This window comes from Varanus komodoensis, unplaced genomic scaffold (assembly GCF_004798865.1).
Source record: "Varanus komodoensis strain SLA01 unplaced genomic scaffold, ASM479886v1 scaffold1, whole genome shotgun sequence".
Taxonomy (NCBI): domain Eukaryota; kingdom Metazoa; phylum Chordata; class Lepidosauria; order Squamata; family Varanidae; genus Varanus; species Varanus komodoensis.
Window position 1 is genome coordinate 15994658 of NW_025335268.1, and position 19233 is coordinate 16013890.

Consider the following 19233-nt stretch of genomic DNA (forward strand, 5'->3'; position numbering starts at 1 on the left):
AGCAGATAACATTCCTTTAGAGAGTTAGATGTGGGGCTGGGCTCTGTTTTGGGTTCTTGCCTCTTTTGGTTTAATGTTGTCAGTCGCCTTCTGCCTTTTCCCAACTGCTCCGGGTGTTTTAATAAACATGTTGTCAATTGGTTGTTTTTGACCGGCTCATTTTTCATCATGTTGTGAGCTGGCTTGACATGCAGAAAGGAAGGACATACATGTTCTCTAAGGAAAGAGCAAGAGGTGTTTCTAGCTACGCGACTGCACTGCCCTGAGTCATCCTGAGCTTGGTTCATTGCCGTGCCTTCACTCCCCAGCCTACAAGAAGGGACTTCACGCATCACTGCTAGGAAAACCTGGGATGCTTTTTGGCTGCCACTCACGTTATCTCTTTGGTCAAAGTCCACGGAGCTGGAGACGGAAGTGAGGCGCTCATAACGATCATGGCTGTCAGAATGTAGGGCAGATGCCACACTGGAATTACAGAGGCGGCAGTTAATCAGATGCTTAGAAGAGCAGGCAGGACTGAGAGTAGTTAACACAAGTCAGTTTGCCTCAGGCGAGATGGAGAGGAAGCTTCCGCAGAAAAGAGACCGAAGATAAAAGGTGTGAGAGAAAAGCCCTGAACAGAGACTGCCCCTCTCTTTCACTTCACTCTGATCCAGTGCTAGTGCAAACCTATAAAATATAGAGCCCATCAAAGCAGAGAAGGCTTGGGCTTCAAAGTGGACCCACCCTGATGCTTGCTAAAGTCATGGGGCTCTGCTTGTTGAGAAAACAAGCAACATTCTGCAACCCACAGTGGAATTCTGCAACCTGCATAGATTTCACAATTTGCATACAACTATGGAACTTTTCTTATTTTGTATAATTTATTTTGCAATTTTTGGCTTTTTGCCAATATTTATTTTGCTTTTTTTTTGTCATGGCATGAGGGGCAAAGAGGCGTGGAAGTACAGAACAGGGAGTCCTCAACTACTGGAATTTCATACAACACCTCTGAGTTCAGCAGGCATTGTCCATGCGCTTTTCAAGCAAAGCTTAGGAGCCATATGGGCTAGAAACTTTTAAAATTAAAGTGTTCTGAGGAAGCTACTATATGTGTCCAATGCTGCATTTTACACATTCCACTCCTGCAAAATTGTGGCATAGACATTACCCTGCTTATGAATTACAATCCTTTACATGCAGATTAGTTGTGTAGCAATTGCCCAGCTGAATAGCACATTTTATACATGTCAGAATATGGCCATTTTCAAGGGAAAAGGCAGTAGTTCCTAGCAGCCTTACAAAAGTTACCACCTTTTGGCCTGATGTACCATATGTATTTGCTGTGAACGATAAGAGAGACAAAACTTGCAAATAAGAACTTTAGCTCAGTAAGAACGACTGAAAGAAAGATCAATTCTAATTTTAGAACATGTGTGCCTAGAAGAAAGAGAGGGGCTTTCATTCTCTAGGTTGCTCAGACACTACCAGGCCTCATTAGCAATGCCATGAGAAGTCTGGCATTGCCAGTGGGCTCCATGCATTAGACAAAAGTACCCACGGGTGTCCACCACCTATTCCACAACCAAATGAGAGCAAGGAGACACAAGGAGAAAAGTTGAGAAAAGAGAAGTCTGCCTCAAAAGGAGAGGAATAAACAAGAGGATGTAGATTAACAACAGGTCAGCTGTGAGGGCCTGCAGTTTCCTTCTGGTGACACAACGGCAGGCAAGCTTCCTGGGAAATTATTTGAAGGCAATACACAGACACAGAGCCCCAAGAAATAAAAAGCTCTCCCCACATGTCACACACATACACAAATACAAGGGAGAGACATTCAGCCTAAGGAATTCCATGCTGTAGATGGTGGATAGTGCCCAGTTAATGTGACTTAGGAAAATGAAATTGTTAGTGCAAGGAGATGTATGAAGTTGAAGTTTAAACATAACTTTCTATTAACTATGAGGCTATGAGGGTTTGGCCAAAATACCTACAGACAGTGGTTAGTTCATATCTATTGGAATGTATGACTTGGAGATTCAGCTTGCACATCTTTTCTAGATGCTGCAGCAAGGAAGCATTGACTTAAATCATTGTGTGCACAAAGCTGTCTTCTTACATCAGCAGCATCCAGTAAAAGTGAAATGATTTCTACCCTCTTGATTCATGATTCTTACTGCAATTAGCCTCTGCTTCCACATGACTGATGTTTCCTGTCAGTGACAAGGATTACTTTTTTTAAAATTACAAAGGTGAAATCCTCCAGATTCAGTGCTGGATTCTAGATGCCACCTAAAGAACCAGTAAAAGAGGAACGGCATGATTTGCAAAGTACAACAGGAATCCTGCATCCACGCGGATCTGTTTCAAGCCCCCAGCAGATGCCTGAAACCACAGATGAGAGCAAGCACTGTACAATACACTCTGTAATAACAAGCGGGTGCCTGCAGGGGGCAGAGGCGGCGGGCAGGCACCTGGGGGTGGCAAGAGGGGAGCCACAAAATCCATTCAAATGATATACTCAGACTAAAATAAACTATATATATTTCTTTTTTCTCAATTGTGTTCATTCTTCCCTCAGGACTTTATAACTTCTCTTTGGCACTTTAGGACTTCTCTTTTGGGCTGAGGTCAATTGCGGTTAACTGAAAGCATGGTCACTGAGCCAGCAGATCCTGGGGCCCGACTGTACTTAGAAAGGGAAACTTTACAGGGGGGCTTTCTGAAGGGCTTCTCCAGGGAAACCCCAGCAGGCCAAGATAATTTTCTTGAGCAGAAGCGGGTCACTTCTGGCCCATCAGATGTGTTAGCCTAAAACCCCCACTGTTGTCAGCCAACAGAGCAAATGCTGAGCAAGGATGGCCAGGTGGTCAGGATAGCCGGAGCTAGAGAAGTTGCCCAGCCCTGCTCTTGGTGGTCATGCAGCAGGCAAAAGACCAAGCTGGTACCAAAACAGGAAGCACAGCCTGTTTGTTACTTTGCAGCACAGGGGGACCTGGGGGGAAAAAGATACTGCCCTTTCTGTGCAACAAGCCACTGTTGGTTGACCCTTAAGAGTACTGCAGGATCTTTAGGGACGTGTAAGGAATCTGGTTTGGGGGTGGGAATATGGCAGATTTCTCCAGCCCAGCTCCCAGATTCTAGGCTGTTTTTTTCAATCCCCTAAGTCTGCCTCATGTCGAACAAACATGTGGGCATCTGGCAGGAAGTGAATTCAAGCAGAATTCTGCTTCTGCATACGCGATTTGCGGACTTCGGGAGGAAGGCCCTGCATAAACCAGAATGGGTAGTGCAGATGTGGCTAGAGCTACCCCTCTCCTTTGAACACTCCAGTGCCTTCATCTTCGATGATGAAATGAGCTCCAAAATGTCATTAACTCTTCCTAACAAGCGAAGAGCAAATATGACAAGAACACTTGCTGTAAGTAATGGATTCCCATCTGTCTGTGTCACAGCCTCTCAAACGGGATTTCAGGTTTCAGCCAGGTTGTGATTTCTGCTTCATAACGCTGAAGCTGGATTAATTCAGGCCTTTAGGGATTCTTGCTTTAGGGAAGGGGAAGGAGCCACAGAACTGGCAACTGGAGCGAGGGAGAGGGGTTTCCCCTCAATTATTTGTGACTCTGAAGAGCTAGTGCAGCCTAAGTGCATGTGAAAACTGCAAACTTAAAATGCCTTCTGACAGGAAAACACTGGCAACCTCGGGAGCCTAAGATGCAAGGAGCGAGCCCAGGTGTGGCCAGCCTGCGGCACAGGGAGAAATCTGGTGGCAGCAACGGAAGCATGGCGGCAGCGCAGAGTCCATCCTACAGTGCTTCCTGCAACTTCGCTCTGAAGAAGAGCAGCAATATGCCATTAAGCCCTAAATGGGGCTGCATCTGCATTAGAGCGTGGATTCTTGCAGCACGCTTTCCAGGAAGACTGGCCATCACTGAGCCAGGGAAGCAAAAGGCCTGATTAATTTCATGCCCTGGACACTGATCAGGATGGGCAGCGTACAGCCTTCCCTTGCTAACCCTCGGAATGCTCATTCTGAGGAAGAATCCCTTGGCTACACCTTTGCGCATACTTCCGCTAAGCAAGTCTTAGAGAAAAAGGGTGGACAAAGAAAGAGAGGGATGACCACAAGGGCCCCCCAGGGGGTAGTCTGTTGCCAGGCGGATTTCCGCAAACTGGCAGGTTTTGGGTGCTTTGTGATGTAAGAAGTGGCAATGTAGGTGTGGATTGCAATGGGACTGTACAGTTCCCAGACCTGGCTAAGTTGGGGTGAGCACCTAGTTGGTGAAGCATGATCAGAAACAGCGGACACTTCATGGTCTCTGGGAGGAAACCTTTCGCCCAATCTGGCCAGGGGAAGGAAACAGACTTTTGCTGTATGGCTCACTCACTGTGCAGCATCTTAAGGTGTTCATGACTGAGTCTGTCTTTTTCCACTGCATGCCATTTCCCTTGTCCTCTCTGGCACGCATTCGATCAAATTCATAAACAGGGTGTAAAAGGAGGCATGGAAGGGCTGCAAGGGCCAGAAGGACAGGAATGGCAAAGAGCTGCACATGCAGAGACCGTTCAGGTAAGCAAAGGCTTCTGTGTGGTGACGCTTCTGGGGTGAGGCAGGCGGTGCTATGGAGGGAAACGTGTTCCGTGCTGACACCACTGGCACTGCCCAAGCCTAACAGCCACTTGGTTTTATTTATTCACTATTGCATTTACATCCCACCTTCAAGGAGCACATGGTGGCTCCTCCTCTCCATCTATCCTCACAAGAACCCTGTGAGGTAGGCTAAGCTGACAGCCAGTGATGACACCAGGGCACATGGTCAGCTTCCTGGCTGATGGAGGACCACAACCCAGGGCTCCGGGGTCTCTGCTGGCTCAGCACCGCAACCTGCTTTTCCAGTTCTGGGTCTCAGTTCTGGAATATGTGCAGTTACAGGCAATGAAGAACCTCTCATTTCTCACCAGCGAAACAGAACCAGGTCCAATGTGCCTGGAACTGGAGGCATGGCTGGGGGGTGGCTCACTGCCAGGGAGCCCTTGGCTTTGCTGCTCCCCCCCACTTTCTGCTCCCGTCCTCGGCTAGCTCATCCCCATGCGGGGCCCAGAGAAGTCTTCACTGGGAGAAGGAACGGCACTGGCTGGAGTGCCCTCTCCTGTTCCCAGCTAGGGCTGGACCTGGGGCCACAGTTCAGTGGGCCATGGCCAAGCCCTTTCACCACGGCTTCCCAGAGGTGGCAGATGATCAGGGCACCAGAAGCAAACTCTGTTTTATTCCTGTGGACATGATGATGCTGCGAATGGAAAGAACTCAAATGGTGGCCAGGGCAGGGCAGGGCAGGGCAGGGCAGGGCAGGGCAGGGGAAAAAGAGAAATCCTTGTCGCACGCTTTACAACTGAAGTCCTCTCACATGGCCATCTCAAGGGAGCTCCCATAAGGCCATGAAGCCCAGGACCTTCGACTACCTCACTGCACTTCTGTCTCTACCTGCAAATGAGTTGCTGGTCTAATGGTGGTGGAGAAGAGATGCCTGCCCTAAGCCAAGGCTAACTTCCAGGCAGCTTCTCTGTCCAGATGCTAGCCAGAAGCAGCACCACTCAGATTCCCCACATCCAAAGACATTTTGTGCCCATGGTGGGAAACCCAAACTTTTGCCTCCTGTGGTAAAACCAATTAACTGTCTCTTTGGTTCTGTATAGCAGCAACTTCATTCTACCTCCTGGGAGGGCTGGACCCCTCAAATCTCAGCTTGCACCAAATCAGAAAATAAATCTTTGAGGCGTGGGGTGTAAGTGATAGAGAACCATTACCAGTTCCATGGCCTGTGTGGCCAGGAACAGGTTCCTTAATATTAAGTGCCCTCGAGGGAAGACAGTCCCAAGAGCTTAGTTCATCAGTTTTCCGACTCCTGTATGAGGCAGCAGAGCGGGCAGAGAAGATTTCAAACAAAGAGAACAATTTATCTGGTGAAAGAGACAGCAGAATGTCTCAGTAGAAGTCTGGTCTCTTTTACTTCCGGCAGACCAAGCTGTCAGAAGTCGAAGAAATCTCGGGGCTTCCCTGTACCCACAAAGGCCTATTTAGCAATGCTGCTTTCTCTCTGGAAGAGGGAAGGCAGGATCTCTTTTCTGTACAACCTTGAGCAGAGACATGTAGCCACTGGGGGCTTTCCCGAAAGGTTAGGGCAGTTTTTAACAACTGAGAACAAAAGGGCATCATGTGCAAGAACAGAATGCAAGATGGAATAAGATAGGACTGGGCAGACTTCAGGTTTCTAGGTGCAACTCTGCTCTGTTTTTCCTCGAACCTGGAGAGCCACCAACTGGGGCAGGTGCAAAAGCTTCATGCTACTGAAGAGTGTTGAGGCCAGGAATGTGTCCTGAGTCACGGAGCTGAACAGCGCTCACAGTTCTTCCACAGAAACGCCTCCCTGCAACTCCTGGTTATTCCAAGCTGTCTTCATTTCAGCAACATGATTTAGGATGGGATGGATATCACTCAGTTGCTGTTAGTGTTAAACAATGAGGAATCAGAAATCCTTGCCAAAGATCTCCCCCTGCATTCTGATCTGCCTTCTGCCCACACCTGGTGTGAAAGATTCTGCTTTCCCTCTCTGCCAGGCAGGGGTGAATTGCTCTCAACACAAGCACACCTTCTTCTCACACCCGGTGATTCATTAAGACTGTGTAGTTTATGAATATTTCACTATCATTAAGCACTGCTGCCAGAATTTGCTTGATTTACTGTTCCTTCCCCTTTTTCTTTTGTATTGAGTCTATTAGATGGTAGCTCCTCCTCCTCCTCCTCCTAATTGTGTACAGCATCTAGAAAACATTTGGTACAACAAACAATTCTTCTGCAACCACCACTGGCCAGCCTTCTTCTGGAAACGAGCAGTTCTGTGCATTTCTGAGCGCTCCGTAAACCCCTACCGTGCGCCTACAATAAAGAGTCTTTTTAAAATATAAAATTCCTTGCTGGTGTCGCTGGCCTCTTTCACGGTCAGACCATGAACAAGAGGGACACACAGCAAACCTGCCAGCTGCCCCCCATGTGCCACTCTTTCGGCTGGCTTGCACCAGCAGGGTCAGGTGCATGACAGGAGGGGAGCCACTCAGTGTTCCATACCATGATGCTGGGTAGGATTTTAAAATTCATATTTTTTTAAAAAAATATCATGGACTATGCTACTCATGCTCTTTAGTACAAAGCTCCCATTTGGGATACGTGCAAAAGGCATTATGTAAGAAAGTAAGTCAACCCAGTTGGATTAAACTGAAGGCATGTCTAACTGACCTCCCTTTTAACAGTGGCTAACTGGATGCCTGTGAGCCTTGCAGGGCAGGGGTGCTAGCAGCCTTCTAGTCCTCCTGGTGCCTGGCAAATAGTAGGTCTACTGCCTCTGGTCCTGGAGGCAATGTCTAGCCATCACGACTGCCGGTCCTTGGCCGGCTTCTTCCTATTACCTGGGGAAGTTGTGGGCTCTCCCTTGCTGGAGACATTCAAGAAGCGTCTGGACAGTCATCTGTATGGGATGGCATAACTCAGTGTCCTCAACAGCAGGAGGTTGGCCCCAGTGGCCTTCTGGCCCCTTCTAACTCTACTATTCTAGGATTCTCCAGGAATGTTTCCAATCCACTTTCCAGCCATCAGAACTGGTGCCCATCCATCAGGCTTGACTCGAGGCTGTCTCGCCACATGGAACCAAACTCGGGCCACCATGCAACACCACCTGCCTTCCTCCTTGCCCGCCTCCTTCCTGGCTTTTGTCTCTGCCTGTGCCCCATCTCCAGCTCCTCTGCCCTTGTGAGAACACAACACAGGCAAGAGCTTGTGAGAGACCTGGAACCCTGCAGCAAAGAGGGCTCGGGGCTGCTCCAAACACTCCTGCTGGCTGCCTTCTTAGTGTGGCAAATGTTACAGTGCAAAAGTGGCTGGCAGGGCTCCCTAGAGCATCCATGGGAAGTGGCAGTGGCTGCCTGGGCTGAGGGGAGCAGCACAATCTGCCGTTCTTCCAGCTCCCCCACCTCATTCTGATGCCTCACCATGTTTCCTTTGCGATCAAGAAAGACTGAGGTAGTGAATTCCATAATCTAACCATGCACTGCATATGGGTTACTTCCTTTGGTCCATTCCAAATGTCCTACCATCTATAAGAGGGATCAAAGGATGGACATCCCTTGAGATCATGCCAGAACTATACACCATAGTTCTATGGTTATGACAAACAAGCCAGACCAAAGTGACTTATCAAACCTAGAGGAAAGAAGATTGAACTAAGGACCTGAACAAATGGAATCCAACTCAAGAATCCTGTGTTGGATCTTTCCCAGCCACAAACTTCCATCAGATTTGTGCCGATGGATGAAGTTCAAACAGGTGCACTGTGTGACAATATTTCCCAGTATCTTAACTTTCCTAGTACCTTGTTAACTTTTCCCCATTGTCACCTTTGTATAGCACGAAGGGCACAAGACACAAGTGTGCAGTTATCAAAGTGGACACAAATCAAAGCCCTGCTCTCCCAGGTGAAGATTAGTCCAGAAGCAAAAGGAGAGAACTGTAAAGGAAGCAGTAGAGAATTGAGAGAAGAGGGAAGCACCCTGAAAAAGCCACAACGTACTATTCCCGTTCCTCTTGCTCCTGCTGCCAGCGCCGCTTCCTGGGGATAGAAGAAAAATAATGGAAAAAAAGGGAGAGTTAAAAGCAAACCAACAGTTTCAATAAGGGGGAGAGGATTTACCTCTCCCACCAGTTGGTATTTCCCGGGGAGGACGTCTTTCACAAAATCTGACCAGAGGAAGAAAATAAAGCATGGATTCATGGCTTACTGATTGTCATGATCTGTAACGTCCTTTCCTATTTGGAGATGCACCTGCTTACTTGAGTGTCAATTCTACATTCCTATTAGATTTGACTTACAAGTGCTTTCCCATGCAAACTTAAATGTAAAACAAATGTGGCTGCCCTCCCAAGGAAATGAGATTCCATGTATCCATCTTCAACAGAAGCACTCTTCACATCCAACAGTAGCAGATGAAAACCACAACTGCAAAGTGCTGCAGCTGACATTCTGGCATTGCCCCTCTTGGAATGCTGCAAGGCAGAGGGGGCCAGCATGTCTGTTTGCTGTTGCGTATTCATTTGTTATGTGGAATTCCTGTCTGTCTTTCATTTATATTCTAGAAATGTGGATGCCGTTCCATCATCAAAGGTGATCCCCAGGGTGATGTTCATAATATTACAAACCCCCAAAAAACAAACAAACAAGCAAAACTAAATGGAGGAAAAAGAAACGGTCCATAAAAACAAATAAAGTATCAGTCAATCTAAAATCAATATAGATGGAATTAAATGGATGATTTTGCCATTTGAAAATTCTCTTCAAAATGTCTAGGCAAACAGGAATGTGGTACTGAAAAGGATACACAATCAGGGCCAACAATCTGTCTTTCAGGAGGACATCCCACCTCAGAGAAGCCCTCTCCTTTGTAGATGCATAGTGTGTTTTTCCCCCAAATTTATTTATTTATTTACTCACTCACTTTCTTACTTACATATATTTATAGGCCGCCTATAATTGCCGAGGCAGCTTACAATGCATAAAACATACTAACCAAGTAAAAACCAATTAAAACATAATAGGAACACTCTCGATCTAGCACAGGTGTGAGGAACCTATGGCCCTCTAGATGTTTTTGGACTCCAACCCACATCAGCCCCAGCCTGCCTTTCCAAGGGTTAGGGATGATGGAAGCTGTAACTCAACAACATCAGTAGGACAACAGGTTCTGACCTGAAGCTCTGATCAAAAGGCAACAACCTTTCTGAAACTGAAGGAATAGTTCATACCTGAAGGGGAAATGCTCTTGGGAAACACTGTGAACTCAGTGGAGGAAAAGCAGCACATACATTTCATAAACAAACAAAAATAGAGCGGCTGCCATCTTACATTTTCAATATCTATGCTGCACACTCATGTTCTCTGCCTGCAGCTTGCTTGCAGCAGCCAGTGTTACAAAGACAGCAGGGAAAACATACAGACCGGTGCCTTCTTTTGCCTTGGGACCATGCTGGCTGGGGATGATGGAGAGTTGTAGCTCAACACACCTGGAGGGCATCAAGAGCCATAGCTCCATAAGGGGTCGTGGGACAGACACATTTGACTCTACCAGCTCTCCACTACCAAGACGACCACGTCCCTCTTGCACAAAACGTCCAACTTTCCAACCACCATCATCACCACCTTTCTAGCTGAACGTGACATTTGGAACCTTCATTCTGATTTGGCCCACATTTACAAAGCGCCTGTGCTTCAGAAGGGACACACAGGCACTTTCCAAGTAAGGGGAAACTCAAAATCACCAGGCTTCCTATTAAACAGCACAAAGGAGTCCCGCACTCCCACCATTATAATTGACCACCTGGTTCACCCATCATAAATAATCTATAGTTTATTAAACAGGGGCTGTTGATAACAAAATGGGATTCCACCTAGGAGTTTTTATTATACCTAGCAGTGTACAGGCACCATAAATATTCAAGATAAACCAAGGAGGAGCGAGCCCATCCACTCCCACTAGGTGACAATTCAGGGCACTCCGTTTGGGGCTTCTGGACACTCACCCACCCCTGCTCATTTGCAGCTCCCAGGGTTTGTTTTCCTCCTCACAGTTCTGATCCCACAATCTTATGCGGGTACCTGCAATGCCTTTTCAACATTTCCAAAACCAGCCCTGAACCTGAGAGATGAGGTAGGCCAGAAAAAAAAATTGATACTCAGGAATATGAGGGACTGTTGGACAGTGACAGCAGATTCTCTCTGAGGCTCCCCACTCTGCACATCAGTCTCTTCTGTTTGTGTGGCTGATGCACGGAGAGGATGCCTTGGATGATGTGTTGAGAGCAAGGATTTAGGTAATCCAGGCCTACGGACGGACTGCAGTCATGAAGTGATGAGCTAATTGGAGTTGTGCATGGAGGGGTTGGCTTTTGTTTCCGTAAGAGATCTATTTCCATCGGGACATGTGCAAACCGCAGCAGTTACGTCCTACGGATACACGCTCTGCAACTACGGCAGCTCTGTCTGCCTGATCTTTCTGATCTGACAATGCTTCCCTCTCTGAGTTATTTCAGGGGATAGGACCCAGGCCAACAAGTCTGAACTACAAAAAAAAGGTGAGTTAATCTTTAGGAAGAATTTCCTGATGGTAAAAAGCTGCACAAGAATGGAACATGCTACCTCAGAAGGTGGCAAATGTTCAAAGCACAGCTACCAAATGGAGCTACAGATTTTCTGCCCTGGCAAGGAGTTGGACTAGATGAACTCTGAGGTACCCTCCGACTCTCTTTCAAGGAGCAGCTCTGTTCCCCATTGCTGGTTTATCACAACAGAAGTAGAGGCAATGTTACCAACAGCTGCTTTTCTCTCCTTCAGTAGCAGGAGGTTATAATTTGCCATTCTTTCAATCAAACCCTTTTTCTTATACCAACTTTCTGAGTCAAGATTGCCTGCTGCTTCTAAACCATCAGCTCTTGCCAATTTTTATTTCTGTAGACTGAGAATTGCAATGTCTATAAAGGCTGCAGCATCCAAGAGCACAGCATGATGCTTCCAGATTGATTGGAAAGTTAACGTCATCAGTAAAATCAAAGGCCCGTGTTCCTCAGGAAGCTATTTTGCAGGCTAAGAAAGCAGCTCCTGTGACCTTGTATACATTTCTTCTGTGCTTTGTGTACTATCTGCTTGGCAGCCTCTCTCTGTCTCTTTAAGACTTCAGAAGTATGTGATTTCTGAAGAATTATCAGAAGTCCCTCTGACCAGAGTTTTGCTTGCCTGAGGAATGGATGCAGGCCTTCTTGGTGGAAGATGGGTGCACTCTGAGCCCTCATGATTGACCTTTTAATGTTATACCCAAACTGTCCTTTTTCTACAGGCCTGTACCTTTTATTTTCTGCCCTTGCTGCTGACTTTAACTTCTGTGTTGCTATAATAATACTAATCAAGTCTGACAGCTACCACTCAAGACAACTGCTTGCCATTTAACTTTACAAATTTGGAGCAGTTGGAATTTTTGCCACGTTGAGCACTGTTGGTGGAAAGGCAGGACAAAAACAGAGAGTCAAGCCTTCTTTCAAGAGACCCCCCATTCCACATCCATGCACCCAGCTTGATCTGTTTTTTCCCTCTTCAACTGTCGGCCAACATCCCACAGTCGCTGAGGATGCTCAGACTTCACGGCCTATTTTGGGGCTTTCCTCATACACATAGGCTGTCCTTCTGCAGACTGCGAAGTTTCCCCAGGCTGGCCGATTCCTCTCCTCTGTGTGGATGCTGCTGTTTGGGCTCTCAAAGAAGGAGCTCGCTATTAGTATATATCAGGGTGGCCAGACTTGCGTGGTGGAAGAGCCACATCCAGTAAATGTCCAATGTCTGAGAGCTGCAAGTGGGCACCTGTAGGGTGGAGGCAGCGGGAGTCTGTGGGCACCTGCAGCAGTGAGCAGCAAGCCGCAAAATAAGCCCAACGAGCCACACATGGCTCCTGAGCCTCGGTTTGGCCACTCCTGGTATATATGATGATGACGACACCACAAATACTTTTTATAAAGGACTGGCCATAGAACTTTGACCATCACAGACAGAGGTTCAAGTCCACAGCTCCTCCCATACCCCTGAACTGTGATGGAGAATTGTATCCTGTGGTTATTAAGCAATGACCATCCCTCCTCAACAGCTGGATAGCCATCAGTGAAAAGTGAACAGCTGGGTACGGAACGAGGCAGCAGAAGCATTCTGAATAGTTCCTCCAACGGTTCTTTCTGCACCTCACCAGACCAGTCAGATTGGGCGTTCCATTAGGGGACGAACAGTGATGGTGGTGAACTTTGAGGTTCAGGTGGTCATCATGCAAACCTTGTAGCTAAGTCCTCAAGGGGCACCCAAACTTTCAGGTAGCTGCGTCAGTCCATACCAACAAACCAATGCCAGCAGTTCTCATCTCACCAGAAGCAGGTCTTTCATGAGCTTTAACTGGCCATTCAAGAACAAACCACCCTGCGATACTTTATATCACTACAGGGAACAGTAGATGGTTGCTGGAAAATCCTACCACTCGGCTCAGGGAGAAGTATGGAAGGGGGTGGCAGATGAGGAGGGCTTCCCTGCTAGGAAAAAAGCCTGAGCCCCGGGCAGGAGAAGGCAAGCATATTTTATGGCAACAGTGGCTATGTCTCGACTCAGCAATTGGGAGCCAAAGCTTGGAACAACACATTGTCTGTAGCAAAAGGAGTTTTGGATACATGTGTGTATGAAACAGCAACAGACTTTTTCGGAAACCAAGGCTGGGGGGAGTCTGTGAGAGGGCACAAGGGGCTGCTTTAAAAAAAGAGATCCAAACTTTTTACCAAGCACAGCCACGTCCTTGGGTGAAGCTGAAGTGGCCTTCTCAATTCTGGTCACTGATGACTGTCAAAATCCAAAATGGTTCCAGGAACGAGTCTGACCATTGCCCTAGCTGCTATTTGACTCAAGGGGACTTTTCTTCACTGTCTAGTAAAAAGATATCGTTTTACTTGCCTGTCAGCATCAGTCACCAATGCCAGGCGACCGTAATCCCAGGCCACTTTACGCAAAATGGAAAAAACGAACAGCAGCGCCTGCGGAAGAGCAAACAAGCAGATGTGAGGCCAAGTTTCCCTGAAAGGTGGCAGCTACTCTGTTCTCCAGCAAGTCCCTGTGTGTCATCACAGTGCCCCGGGTAATACACAAGAAAAGGAAAGTTAGCTTTCTGTATGACAAAATGCAGAATTCCAACACTGGGGAAGCTAAAACTTTCAAGTTCCTAACAAAATAATCAAGGCAAATTAAACACAACAGGTGCATGTGGATTGTTCTAGTAATTAACTTATATTTGTATACATTTCATGCAATGTATACAGCTTAATTTTTATTCATGAGAGGCACAGAATCATAGATTAGAAGAGTTAGAAGTGCCCTACAAGGCCATCAAGTCCGGCCCCTGCTCAGTGCAGGGCCCCAGTTAAAGCATCCCTGACAGACGGCTGACCAAGTGTCTAATGAAAGTCTCCAATGCCCACGACCTTCCCAGGTAATTGGTTCCATTGCCATACTGTTCTAACCATCAGGGTCGGGCTGTTTTTCCTAATGTCCAGCCAGAATCTAGCTTTTAGCCTAGCACTCCAGTCTACGAAGATCACTTTGGATTTTGTCTCTCTTTTCCAGGGTATTAGCTATTCCCCTCCATTTTGTGACATTTGCAAATCTGATTAGCAGTCCCTGAACCTCTTTGTATAACAAAACCGCTGAAGAGCACTGGGCCCAGGCCTGAGCCCTGAAGTACCCTGCCAATTTCCTCTCCCCAGCAGCCTGAGAAGCCCTCTGTGAGTCCAGTTCTGCAGCCAGCTAACCGTTGCTCCACCTGGCCCACTTTTAGCCAGTTTGCTGATCAAAACATCATGGGGCACCTTGTCAAAAGCTTTAGTGAAGTCAAGATACAGTCCGTCCACACCATTCCCACATTCCACAAAGGGGATTACCCAATCAAAAAAAGATCAGGTTAGTCTGGCAAGACTTGTTCTTGATAAATCCATGCATTATTTTCAAGGTGCTCACACACCATTTTCTTTATTATTTGCCCCAGAATTTCCCCAGGGATTGATGTCAGACCAACTGGTCTGTAGTGCCCAGGACCCTCCTTTTTGCCCTTTTGGAAGAGAGGGACAAAATAGCCCTTCTCCAGTCACCTGGCACTTCTGCTATCCTCCATGATTTCTCAGAGGTGGCAGACAGTGGTTCTGAGAGTTCTGCCAGTTCCTTTATTACTCCAGGATGCAGTTCATCAGGCCCTGGAGATCTGAACTCATTCAGAGAAATTAGGTACCCTTTGACCATTTGTTTATTAATCTCAAGATTCAACCCTGACCTTTTACGTTTGCACATTTTCGCCAGGGGTTCATAGACGTGCTTTTGGGAAAAGAGCACTTTGCCCTTTTCTTTGTCATTTGTTATCAATTTGCCCTCCTCACTGAGATGTTGAACCACCATTTCTTTTTTCTGTCTTTTACTGCACATGGACCTGAAGCAGCTTTTTTGTTGATTTTATCCCTTGATAGCCTCAGCTCATTCTCAATTTTAGCATTCCTGCACTTCAGTGCCACCTGTCTGCAGCCTTCTTTTCTCCCCTAGCCTTCCTTCCACTTCCTATACATGTCCTTTTTCATTTTAAGTCAACCCAAACCTTTTGTGGAGCCACACTGGTTTTTTCTTTCATCTTTTTTTAGGGGGTTGGAATTGTTTGTAACTGTGCCCTTTAAATTTCCTTTTCGAAAAACTCTCACTCATTATGGGCGCCTATTTTCTTTAGTTTCACTTTCCGCGGGACCTCACTTATCATTGAACTGAGCTTATGGTTACAATAATCTTTCCCAAAATCCAGAGTACGTTTATGGCTATGATCCAATTTTGCTTCCTTTGTTGTGATAACTTTTCCCCAGAATTCCCATAACTTCCACGTTATCCACTAAATCATCCCTTTTAGTCAATATTAAGTTGAGGACAGCTGAGCCTCTAGTTCCTTCCTCCACACTCTGTAGATTAAAGTTATCAGCCTTGCATGTTAAGAATTTCTTTGAGGGGCTACTTTTGGCAGAATCTGTCTCTCAACAGATACCTGGGTAACCAAAGTCCTCCATTACTACCACAGCACCCTTCCTAGAAACAGTAGCCATTTGCTTAACAAAAATGTCATCCTCACCTTCTCCTTGACTGGGTGGTCGGCAGTAGACTCTAACTATCATGGAGGGGGCACCCTGAACCAGGCTGAAACAGCAGGATGTCAAATGGAAGGCTGCTATAGCAATCTCATCTGAGCCTGCAATACTCTTATCACAGTCCTCACAAACTGCCGAACAGCCTCCGTCCTGCTTGCATATAGACACACGATACTGCTTTTTTAACTGTGCAAGAACAGTCCTCAGAGGCCAGAAGTGATTCACTGGGTGGTGGTTCTCTCTAAGGAATATGGCTTCATGGCTCTCATTGTCTTGATAATGCAACAGAGCACCTGCTTTGCATGCGGAAAGCTCCATATCCAATTCTTAACACCTCTGGTTAAGTAAAAAATTATTCTGCCACCAGGGGAAGGGATGCATTGTCTGTCTTGCAGGACTGTCCCCAGATAAGAAGTACACATGCAAGGCAACGCAGGTAAGTGCAATACTTACAAGAAAGCACATGAAATCAAGGGCAAGGACGGTGGGTACCCCTCCGAAGGGCAAGCCCTGCAGCACGGTGCTGCGAATGCGGGCACTGTAGCAATAATCCTTGGTGCTGTTGTTGCTGCAGCTGGAAGACCTGCAGGTCGTCCCTGCTGAGCCGAAGGTGGTCATCACAAAGGGAAGCATCTCTATTGCTTCATTGTTTTACCTGTGGAAGAAAGAGGAAATCCTGGTTAGGAGCATGTCTGTGGGTGGGAGGCGGAGGAGAGCCTGCCCACCTGGACCTTCAGATCATTCAAGTACCCAGGTCTGGCCTGAGACATTTGCATCCTGAGGTGGGTCAGCAGATAAAGACACCCCTTCACCTCCCAGTCAGGGTTATTTGGATTTTCAGCAAAGGTTGATTTTTCCCAGTAAATGTTTACAACAACAACAAATAGCACCATAAGGCTGTGAAGTTATCTTGGCATCTCGGGCAGAAAATCTCACAAGTTCCATTCCCTGGCAGTAAAATCACAACCATAATAAATGAAGTAACTAAGAGTTTGCTGTCCTTCAACAACACCCAAAATCTATTCCCTGAGGCTGCTGCCTCATTCTACCTAACACTAGGACTGACTCTGCAATCAAGCAAAGAGCAATTTGCTTACTTCCGTTTCCTAGCTGACACGACTCCTTTTGTGCAGCAACCTCTTGGTACTTTTTGAACTGTCCAGCTCCAGCTGGAGGAAACTGAGACAGCTGATGAGACACATGAGACGCCTGGCAGCTGTTGCCCCAGGGCCTCCTTTGTCCCTGGAGACTGTAAAGTAAAATGGATGCTGATGATCGCAGCTCTGTAGATGGCCAAATCCCCATTGCTCATTGCGATGAATTTAAGACACTTTATTTGCATGCCCTTCCGAGGCATATTACTCATGGTATGTAAGACTTTTTCTGAATCAGACCAAGGGTCTTTCTGGTCTGCCATCCTATCTTCCCAACAGAGTTTATATGCTGAACAGGGAGGTGCCTGCTGCCCCCATCCTTTGCTCTGTGTATTTGGTCCTCAAAGGTATGCTGTATTTGTATCACATTCAACAGGAATTGAAAACATAATTTCACCATTCTGGCAAGCCACTGATGACAAAAAGGTGCCATGAACTCAAAGCATGCTAACATTTCTATGAAAATTCCAAAGATCTGGCTTTGTAATAGAATGTAATATTCTCTGCTGGGTGTATGTGGAATTCTGCCTTGGAAAGCAGAATTCCTCTGCTATGTTATTAAGCCTAGTTCCTTCCTGTTAACAGCTATGCTGCAGGATTCACAGCTTAAAAAAAGTGGCGGGAAGTCACATGAGCTTCTTTGAATGCTTAAAACTGAAAAGAGATCATACTCAAAAGACCAGATACTATATGAAAAGAACTCCAAATATATGATTCTGATTAATCTTCAGGGTGTTTCAGTCAATTAAAAAATGAAGACTTCTGGAACATGACTCAGTATTCTGGAAACATTTGGGAAGGATTGGCAAATATTTGGCTTATGTTTTATGGTGTTTTTATCTGCTTTACCAGTGGCTTGAGGCTATGAGTTGTGACCTAAACACAGAATTTGCATGTGTCCCCAGGACTAGCTGGAATTGTTCTAACGCACTATGGGAACATCCAGCACCAGCCAAGTGTACACTGGGGTCCAGTTGGTCATAAGTGCATGGCCACAGGTCCCCTTTCTCTCTAACTGCAGAGAGCACACTGCAAAGTGGCACAAGGGTAGTTGTGCAGTGAGAAAATGGAGCACGCAAAACAAGACAAAAGCCCAGGAAATAAGTCCCCCTCTGCAAACTGGCTGGTTGTTTAAGCTTAGTTAACATTGCTAATCCCAAAGTCAAACCAAAGGTGCGGAAAACATCTTTCAATTCCAGCACCGATCAGGAGGTGAACAACTGGTGCAAACGAGGCCTATTATTCAGAGCCACCCAGACAAACTACTTAGTTTGGAAAAACATATTGGCATCTCGGCAATGGTGGTGGTGGCGGGTAATGAAAGGCATGCCATTCTGAAGCCAGTGCAGTCAAGTCGCAGGAGTTCCCCCTTGCCTTCCCAAATTAATTCCTACTGGCCTGTTCACACGGATTCAAGCTGGCAAAGGGATGGTAAACAAAGAGCCACCACACAGAGTATTGATTGACAAGCGGTGCCTACAGGGAATCACCACCAGGCTGGGGCCTCTCTTGCTTAATAGGCAGCGTGAAGCATCTGGGAAGGGAGCCACATAGCACATTAAATTAAATTGTGAGATGGGTTGAAAAGATAGGGAGATGCTGCTGTAGCTGCGGCTGGAGGACAAGGCCGACAGTGGAGCAGCAGGATAACAGAGCCAGTGCGGAAGCACGTGAGGGGAAAGCCTGCAGGAGCCTTTTGAGGAAAACGGTAATAAGGCAGAAACCAGTGGGGAGCCATTGGGAGGGGTGGAGAGGATGAGCGGACAGCAGAAGCCCCTGCATGCAGCAAGAGCTTACGGTGCTTCTCAGGGCCAAACCCAAGTGCACCAAGCCAGATGCTGAACCCTGGCCTGCAGTCTTACGCGCAAGGCAGAGGCGAGGCGAAGAACGCAAAGTTTGGGGTCCAGTTAGGCTGAGTAAAATGTGTGGACAGAGAGACCGGGCCAATGGGACCCAATCCACTGGGATGTCCTCCTGACCTTGCCGCCGCAAGATAAATGGGAACTGCACCCAAGGGTGGACTCTGCACCGCACAAATGTGCATGCGAAGGGAACACGTTTGGATTTTGTACCTCAGACCCTAAAATCTTAGGCTAGGACCCTAAAGGGCCAGCTCTGGATCTGCACCTTTTCCTTAGCTTATCAGTCATGCCATTTCCTATTCTGGGGTCAGCCCCCCCCCCCCCCGATATTTCCATACTGCCACTGTCACCCAGCTTTCTTCAGCTGCGTGAATAATCACAGACTGCCTGTCTTGAGATATTCAAGCAGCCACTCTGCAATGAACAATGAGGGATGTTAAATGCACCTGCTTCA

The 19233-nt window shown here is 46.9% G+C and overlaps 1 protein-coding gene across 5 annotated transcripts in view; it reads right to left on the bottom strand.

Annotated features, from left to right (window-relative positions):
* The window catches only part of TMEM63B (transmembrane protein 63B), an 88989-nt gene that overhangs the window by 28836 nt on the left and 40920 nt on the right, over positions 1-19233 (bottom strand). For 4 of the 5 annotated variants that reach the window (XM_044446124.1, XM_044445852.1, XM_044446037.1 and 1 more), the window contains 4 exons: positions 16217-16418; positions 13551-13630; positions 8598-8636; positions 375-465 (listed from right to left, as the gene is read on the bottom strand). In XM_044446124.1, the coding sequence (XP_044302059.1) occupies positions 375-465; positions 8598-8636; positions 13551-13630; positions 16217-16396 (390 nt within the window). In that variant the 5' untranslated portion in view covers positions 16397-16418. The remainder of the gene's footprint in view (positions 1-374; positions 466-8597; positions 8637-13550; positions 13631-16216; positions 16419-19233) is intronic. The other variant, XM_044446207.1, reaches the window with a different exon arrangement.